The following is a 9,331-nucleotide window of genomic DNA, read 5'->3' on the forward strand; positions in this document are numbered from 1 at the left end:
CAACCATTGTGACCGGTTAAGTTCGTGCCTGAAAGTCCTGCTTCAGCAAGAAGAGCCTGCCACCCATCAATGCTGCCTGGGTTCCGGTTGTAAGACATCTCACCGATCTCTAAAGAACATTACCGCAAGGCTGGACAAGGGGGGTTGTGGCCGGGAGGGCCTGGGCATTGGCGGCCTCTGAAGAGGTAGCGCTACATTAGTAAAGAGTTCAGTTTGCTTTCTGTTTATATTCTGGTATCTTGCCTGAATATAAACAAACAACAAATTGCACTCCTTACTAGCACTGATGATCTAGTTAGGGCAGGGGTAGGCAACCTTGGCTCTTTTATGACTCGTGGACTTCAACTCCCAGAATTCCTGAGCCGGCATGGCTCAGCTTGGAAACCTCTCCCTTTCCCCTCAGCATGGCTGGCTCAGGAATTCTGGGAGTTGAAGTCCATGAGTCATAAAAGAGCCAAGGTTGCCCACCCCTGAGTTAGGGTAACGAAACGTCTGCAAAAAAACAAGCAAGCTCAGAGAGCATTGCACCCCTGAGCTACCAATATTCTCCCTTCAATGTGACTTTCATCTTCCAAAGGTTGATTGTGTTGTATAGGTAGTCCTCATTTAAGGACAGTTCACTTAGTGGATCATTTCAAGTTATGATGGACTCCCCAAAAGGAACCTGAATGACCCGGTTCCAGAGTTCCGATGGCAGCACCCCCTCCCTTCATGGTCACATGACTGCATGTCAGTTGCTTGGCAACCATCTCACTTTTACAGTTCCACAATCACGTAATTATGATTTATAATGGGTTTTTTTGGGGGGGCAGTTTCCAGCCTTTTCGGCTCGTTTCCAGCAAAAAACGGCCATAAGAATGAATGGACTCGCTTTACGACGGCTTACATTCATTTTATGATCACTTAAAAAAAAGATCGTGAAATTGGGTTGATCACATGGGTTCCTCGACTTACGACTGTCGCGATTTATGATGGAAATACCGGGTTCCATTACAGTCATAAGTGGAGGATTACCTGTCGTCAGAATGGTAGTCTGCATTGCTACATCTAGCCAAACCTTAAGGTGTTCAGACACACAACAGTTCTTTAGAGAAAAGAAGAGTGTTTTCCTGGACATGGAAGGTCAACTGACCATTGGATTAAGCCGAAGGAAAAAAGAAATGGTGAAAATAATATAAAATATCCTAGGAAAGTATTCACTGGCTAGAAGAGTGAAGAGAAGCATTCCACATGGCAACATTGTGTTGCACAATGCCTGTTTAGATTTCAGAGCTGCAAAGAAGACCTATATTGAGGGGGGACAGTGTTAAAAAAAAAGTAAAGAGAAATGAGACATGGGGAGAAAAAAAACTGATGTTTAAATCCAGGTTTGCATGATTATTTCACGAATTGATCTTCTGCCCTTCTAGAGCAGGGAGGCTGCTGTAGAGGTGGACAAAATTTAAATGCTCAGTTTTGTACTTGGAACAGCTGGTCCATCCTTATTGTATGTATTCCACTGCTTTTCCAATTCTTTCAGGAATGTTCCAAAATCAAAACATAAGTTTGAAATAATTAATTTCAATTCAAATCGGGGGCATTTCAAGGTTGGACTATTTCCAGAATGGTCAAAACACTTCATAGAAGGTCAGACTGTAGGTAGTCCTCGACTTACGACCACAATTGAGCCCAAAATTTCTTTTGCTAAGTGAGAGAGTTAAGTGAGTTTTTCCCCATTTCACGACCTTTCTTGCCACAGTTGTTAAGTGAATCGCTGCAGTTGTTAAGTTAGTAACACGGTTGTTAAGTGAATCTGGCTTTGCTCGTCAGAAGGTCGCAAAAGGGGATCACATGACCTCGGGACAACTGCAACCATCATAAATATGAGCCAGTTGCCAAACATCTGAATTTCGATCACCTCACCACGAGGATGGTGCAACAGTCATAAGTGTGAGAAATGGTGATAAGTCATATTTTTCAGTGCCATTATAACTTCGAATGGTCACTAAATGAAAGATTGTAAGTCAAGGAGCTGGTTTCAAACATTTCAGATTCAGAATGCTTTACAACCATGGTTATTGGACCAAAAGTGTGACAAGGCTTGTAGTAGATGACAGCCATTCTCCAGGCCTGTGGCAAAATCCTTTGCTGTCTTCTGCATGAGATCCTTTCCCTTTCTCTTCTTTTGACCCTGATGTTCCCCAAATGTTTTGGATTATACTTCATGGTGCCTCACAATGAACGATGGGAGCATACACCTTATCTGTCTTGAGCTCAGAATGTTTTTTGCTTTCTAGATGTGACAGGTCCAATGCCTGACTCTTACAGCCCACAATATGTCGAAGCAGCTTGGTACTCATGGTGGGAGAGCCAGGGTTTCTTTAAACCAGAGTATGGCGTAAGTATGGGCTGGAATTCCTGTAACTTGAGATCTCTTCATGAATTACTTTGCCCAGATGGCTTGGACATTTATTACAGAGATGAGCTAAGGTTCATTAGGGCTTCCCATGAGCACCAGCCAGAACATAATGCTTTGCATGTAGGCAGTATTCTTATGTTAAATTTCAATTGAAATTGTAGGAGAAAAGCAGGCAGAGCTGGGGGGCAGAGTTAAACAAGTCATTAGCCTAGAGTCCTTACGTTCCCACAAAAGGTCTAAGCCCAACCCCTCTTAAATTCTTACCTGATGCCAAATTAGTGTTGAACTTTAGTTGACCAGATTGTGTATAGGCTTGAGTAATAAATCTTCTGAATTGCAGCTTAATGTAATGCCCTGATTCTTTGCACCCGACAGCAATTGCCCAAATGGGGATCTTAGAAATATCTATTTGTTACTGAGAATCACAGAATATATGAATCAGAGGGTTCTTTTGAGGCCATCTAATCTAAAGTCCTGATCATTATAGGGATTTCCTAAACCAGGGGTGTCAAACTGCCGGCCCACGGGCCGGTTTCATCATACCGGAGCTGCGCCCACCCCATTGCCGGCAATGACAAAAAAGTTCCAATACGTTGCACGACGTCGCGTGATGTTGCGAGTTTGACATGTTTGTCCTAAACTATTCCTGACAGCTGGTTATCTGGCCCTCATGTTAGCACTTCTAGTGTTTGTGGGCGATTCCACCACTGTACTAAGACTCTGTTCCACCACGTAGCAGTTCTTACACCTACTGCAACCTAACATTATTCAGTATATGTAGTCAGGTAGTAGAATCTTTAGTTTGGCAAGTTTTGGTCTGTTGGTGGGAAAACAGTAAAGGACTCGCTTTGGAAGAATCACCACTTGTTATTCTTGGTTCTGGGTCTGACAGAGTTATTATAATAATATACAACTAAAAGTACTTCACACCTCCCCTGGACTTTGTCTTACTTTCCTAAGGGAGGTTCTCCTCACAGTTCGGTAAACCCTGGTCTAGAAGATCCCTCTTGTCCCATCACATAGTAAAATCTTGCAAGTGTTCAGCATTCTCACATATCTCTTGTGATTCTGCCCATTTTTAATGTGCTAGTGCAGGGATAGGCAATCTTGGCTCTTTTATGACTCGTGGACTTCAACTCCCAGAATTCCTGAGCCAGCCATGCTGAGGAGAAAGAGAAAGGTTTCCAAGCTGAGCCATGCTGGCTCAGGAATTCTGGGAGTTGAAGTCCACGAGTCATAAAAGAGCCATGGTTGCCTACCCCTGTGCTAGTGTAAACATGCTTGGGATAAATGCATGCCCATCATCCAGCAAAATTTTTAAAATATAATAAAAACTCCCAAGGGCAGACTCGATGGACCTTTTCTGTTGTCCTTTTCCTTGTTTCTGTTAATGCCTGCCTCTGATCCCATGGGGTGACTTCCCTCTTGGCAAGATAATTCTCTGTTTGCAATCAATGACTGCAAAGCCAAATCTCGCCTCTAAATGACCTTTTCTTTTCTTTCCCAGCGTCACAGCATCTCTGAGCCAAACCCCAAAGGCATCTTCATGATGTGTATTCCTCCACCCAATGTTACCGGATCGCTACATCTTGGCCATGCCCTCACCAACTCCATCCAGGACTCTCTGACAAGATGGTGAGATCTCGCTGCCTTTCTGGGCGCAGCCAGTCCTCTGGGTTAATCTTGGGCCTTCTCCATCTTCTACTAGATTTTCAGGAGCTCCTCAGACTAAATATATTTTTTTCAAGCACAATTCTTGTAGGGTTCTCTTTGGTGAAATCAATCAGGATGAATAGAGGGGGTTACAAGAAGTATAGTAGCAGTACTGTTTTCTATTTACTCTTGTTCAACCTTGGCAACTTTAAGACTTGTGAACTTTAACTCTCAGAATTCCTCACCCAGCCATGCTGACTTGGGGAATTCTGGAAGTTGAAGTCCACAAGTCATTAAAGTTGCCAAGTTTGAAGACCCCTGATCTTATACAATGTACATTGATGATGAATAATTTCTGATTCTAACAATTCCTTATGATCTGGTGAGGAAGGGGGTCTTTGCTTTAAACATGGAGGAGTTTGAAGCAAGCTGTTTACAGGTAGTCCTCAACTTAACAACCGGTCATTTAAGACCAGTTGGAGTTGCAACAGCCTCAGAAAGGGCACTTTACAGCCAGTCACAGCACTTCCAGCCATCGTAAAATGTTACATTATTCCCCATCCTGCAGCCACATGACCACATTTCAGACGCTTGGCAACTGGCTCATATTTATGACAGGTGGCAGCGTCCTGTGATCACTACGCTGTGTTTTGTGACATTTTTTGCCAGCTTCCAATGTTTTTCGCCAGTTTGCAAAAAATATATATATATCACCATTTTGGAGAATGGATTTGGACTTACAACCATGTGATTAGCTAACAACTACTGTAAAAACAGTCATAAAATTATGTCTGGTCGCGTGTCTCGACTTAGAACCATCACGACTTACAACCAAAATGTTGGTCCCAGTTGGGCTCGTAAGTTGAGGACTACCTGTACATAATGCTGTATTATTATTAGTATTATTAGTATTAATTTATTTAATATATAAAATACAAAGAAAAATAGAAATAGGAAATTAAAGGAAGGAAAAGGAGAGGGGAAAAGAAGATGTGAGGTACAAGAGAAAAAGGTGTTGACGTCCAACTCTTTTTAGCACAGTACAAGATAAAAACTCTCCAGCCTCAACTCAACATAATGCTGTCCTGAATCTTTATCAGTCTGGGAACCTATTTCTAAATCCTCTTATTTTCTCTGGAATTATTTGGCCATTATTTGGCCACTGCTTCAGACAGGAAGATGGTGCAGAGAGTGGTGAGGATGGCTGAAGAGATAGATCATTGGCAATTCCCTCCCTTCCATCCAGGACGTAGCAAATAAGCGCTGCTTGAGCAGGGCCCGCAGGATTGTCTGGGACGTTACACATCCTCTTCACGACCTGTTTTCCTTGTTACCTTCTGGGAGGAGGCTCCGTGGTATCCGAAGCAGAACATCCAGATTCAGTCACAGTTTTGTGCCATACAGTATTAACCTTGTGAACTCTAAAGCTTCCTCCTTCCATTATGTATTCAAGATGGACAGTGATTAATATTTATATGTTACTTATATGTTAAGGGTGTAGGTCTCTAGATATGTTGTATATAGTATGTTTAAATGTGTGTTGTGTATGTGTACACTTTGAGAACAAGCAACTACATTTCATTTTTAATGTGTGCCATTGTGCCCACAGTAAAAAAAATGACAAAGGTTGTCTGCCTGCCTGCCTGCCTGCCTGCCTGCCTATCTAATCTATCTATCTATCTATCTATCTATCTATCTATCTATCTATCTATCTATCTATCTATCTATCTATCTATCTATCTATCTATCTATCTATCTATCTATCATCTGTCTGTCTGTCTGTCTGTCTGTCTGTCTGTCTGTCTGTCTGTCTGTCTATCTGTATGATTTGATTCCATGGGGCTGCCGATAAGGGTGCCGTGTCCAAGACCCTCGGTCTAGCGAGTTTCCTGCTCCTATGCTTGTCTTGCAGGCACAGAATGAAGGGGGAGACCACCTTGTGGAATCCTGGCTGCGACCACGCGGGCATTGCCACCCAGGTGGTGGTGGAGAAAAGGCTTTGGAAGGAGCAAGGGAAAACACGGCATGACCTCGGCCGTGAGCCGTTCATCGAGGAAGTCTGGAAATGGAAAAATGAGTGAGTCTTTTTCCTGCGTCTCTTTTTTTCAAGCATCTTTGGAAAGATGGGCAGCACACACGTTTGATAGCTGATGAGAAAAGAAAAGAAAAAAAGAAAAAAAAGAAAAGGAGGAAGGAGAGAGAGGGAGGGAGGGAGATGAGATTGATAGAGAAATAAAATAAAATTGGATCTGGAGAAATGCTTGCCCCTGTGCTACTTGATAACGATTTATGTATTACCATTATTTGTATTTTACCTAATCCTGCAATACTCAAATAGCTTTCAGGGTATGGTGTTCAAAACATCTCTAGAAACAACTCAGCATTAAAGTAGAATCTACTGCTGTCCCAATAATCTTCCTGTCCTTAGTCTGATGGAGAAGACTATCTTCGCCAGTTTCTTGGTCCCAGGACCAAATGGTAGAGACCCACCTGATCTCAGAGACTTCCTGCTCCCAGAGTGAGGGCACTGTTAGGTAGACTACCGTTCTCTGGCTCCTGACCCTCAGCATCTCATGGGTTGGCAACCAATACATCATGTCCCTGCTAGACCATGTAGAATAGATGCATATTACCTGAAAAAGACACTCACCGAAGTAACAAGGATCTGCATGGGGTTGTCCACTAGGAGCCACCCATGCCTACAATCAAAGAGAGGCAACTAGAGAAAAAAAGCTTCTTGGGTGTCCCTCTTTCCCCCTCCCATTTTGTATCGTGCATTCGGGCATGCAGTTACTTATTCAGGAAGTTATAATATCGGTCTTGTCCCTTTTCAGCGGTACTTCTCAGTCAGTACACTTCCTTTTTCTCCATTGCAGGAAAGGGGATCGGATCTACCATCAGCTGAAGAAACTGGGTTCCTCCATGGACTGGGACAGAGCTTGTTTCACTATGGACCCTGTAAGATTTTGGTCAAAGGGAAAAGGGATAATAATAATAATAATAATAATAATAATAATAATAATAATAATAATAATAATAATAATAATAATAATAATAATAGTAGTAGTAGTAGTAGTAGTAGTAGTAGTAGTAGTAGTAGTAATAGTAATAGTAATAATAATAATAAAGTTGGAAGGGACCTTGGAGGTCATCGGGTCCAACCCCCTGCTCAGGCAGGAAACCCTACACCATTTTGGACAAATGGCTGTCCAGTCTCTTCTTAAAAACTTCCAGTGTTGGAGCATTCACAACTTCTGGAGGCAGGTTGTTCCACTGGCTAATTGTTCTAACTGTCAGGAAGTTTCTCCTTAGTTCTAGGTTGCTTCTCTCCTTGATTAGTTTCCATCCGTTGCTTCTTGTCCTGCCTTCAGGCGCTTTGGAGAATAGCTTGACTCCTTCTTCTTTGTGGCAGCCCCTGAGGTATTGGGACACTGCTGTCATGTCCCCCCTCGTCTTTCTCTTCATTAGACTAGACATACCCAATTCCAGCAACCGTTCCTCATATGTTTTAGCTTCCAGTCCCCTAATCATCTTTGTTGGTAACTCTTAGAACTCCTATTAACATTATTGTTTCCATCATATATTCTTACTTGTGTAATTCTCAGTGCTCCCTGAATAGAAGATTACAGATTTAGATTACAATTTAGATTACAGATAGCCCTCGGTGTAACAGCATTCAAAGTTAGCAACAGCATTGAAAAAAAAGTACCGTAACTTATGAGTGGTCCTTGCACTTAATGACCATTGCATCATTCCCACAGTCATGTGATCAGAATTTGGTCAGTGTATGTTTACAATGTTTGCAAGTGTCCTGGAATCACGTGATCCCCATTTGCGACTTTCCCAGCTGACTTCCAAAAAGGAAAATGGAGGGGGGAACCGTATTTGCTTAATGATTCACTTAACAATTGCAGTGAGTCACTTAACATGTGTGCCCCCCCCAAAAAAGGTCATAACATTGGCTGTGACTCATTTAATAATTTCCTCACTTAGCAGCAGAAATTCTGATCCCAATTACAGTTTGTCTTGGACAGATTTTTTTTTCCCTGGGCCAGGAAAGGATTAAGGATGGAGGAGAAGAAGGAGGAGAAGAAGATCTGCTAAAAGTTTTCATCTGCTTTTTGCTGAATTTGGGAGTTGTTATAAGGGGAACAATAGGAGCGTTTTGTCAGACGGAGGAGTTGCTTGGCCATTCCCACTCTCACATAACACACCAAACAAATAAAAATTGGAAATTGGCCTTTGCTGTCAATTTTCAACAATGCCATGTTTGTGCTTTGGAAGTCACTGGAACTTCTATACCAGCACCCCCCTCCCCAACCTTTTGGGCACCAGGGACCGGTTCCATGGAGAGAGGTGTTTCCGTGGACCAGAGGGGGTGGGCGTGGTTTCGTGTGCCTCCTGCGTCCTGCGGATGGGGCTTCACTTGTTTGCGTGGCCTGGTTTCTGGCATGCCGCAGCCCGATGCTGGTCCACGGACCAGGGGTTGGGGACCTCTGTTCTAAACGGCCCGTGAATGGTGCATTGCCACCCCACAATTCAGAGAATGGAGAAGAATAATTGCCATCGTAGGGTGGAAGGGAAACCCAGCTATGGTAGCCATTTTTCAACACAACGCAAAAGCAACCCCTTTTGTCATGCGGACCACAGGAAGAGAATGGCATTTTTATGTGTTCTTGTATCGCCAACAGAAACTCTCCTATGCTGTCCAAGAAGCCTTTATCCAATTGCACGAGAAAGGGATCATCTATCGAAGCAAACGTCTGGTCAATTGGTCCTGCACTCTCAACTCGGCCATTTCTGACATAGAGGTGATTAGGATAGAGTAACCTATTTCCTGTACCAGCGTTTGGCTAAGGGACCCTTATCCGATGCAGCTTCCTGTCTCCTTCCTCCCAGGTGGACAAGAAGGAATTAACAGGCCGGACCCTCTTGCCTGTCCCGGGCTACAAAGAGAAGGTTGAGTTTGGGGTGCTGGTCTCCTTCGCTTACAAGATGGAGGACTCAGGTTTAGTATGACGTTCTTGGCAGATGGTTGAACAGTTTAGGATCTGGAGCTTGACCCTTGGTTGTCGCTGGTTATCCGTCAACCTTGTCCATTTTTTCTGATAGATGAGGAAGTGGTGGTGGCTACCACCCGTATTGAGACGATGCTGGGAGACACAGCAGTTGCAGTCCATCCCAAGGACCCCCGATACCAGGTATGAAAGGTGTAACACTGTACAGGTAGTCCTCGACTTACAAAAGTTCATTTAGTGATTGTTCGAAGTTACAACGGCA

General features: G+C 43.3%; 1 protein-coding gene across 1 annotated transcript in view; it reads left to right on the top strand.

The window, feature by feature from the left end:
- Positions 1-9,252, top strand: part of LOC107296256 (valine--tRNA ligase) — a gene marked incomplete at its 3' end in the record, with an annotated part of 22,785 nt that extends 13,533 nt beyond the window's left edge. The window contains exons 7-13 of the mRNA XM_015825605.1: positions 2,277-2,377; positions 3,906-4,033; positions 5,964-6,128; positions 6,928-7,009; positions 8,743-8,862; positions 8,951-9,059; positions 9,164-9,252. Of these exons, the coding sequence (XP_015681091.1) occupies positions 2,277-2,377; positions 3,906-4,033; positions 5,964-6,128; positions 6,928-7,009; positions 8,743-8,862; positions 8,951-9,059; positions 9,164-9,252 (794 nt within the window). The remainder of the gene's footprint in view (positions 1-2,276; positions 2,378-3,905; positions 4,034-5,963; positions 6,129-6,927; positions 7,010-8,742; positions 8,863-8,950; positions 9,060-9,163) is intronic.
- Positions 9,253-9,331: the final 79 nt, after the last annotated feature.

Source organism: Protobothrops mucrosquamatus, unplaced genomic scaffold (genome assembly GCF_001527695.2).
Source record: "Protobothrops mucrosquamatus isolate PMUCROS unplaced genomic scaffold, P.Mucros_1.0 scaffold2709, whole genome shotgun sequence".
Lineage (NCBI taxonomy): Eukaryota > Metazoa > Chordata > Lepidosauria > Squamata > Viperidae > Protobothrops > Protobothrops mucrosquamatus.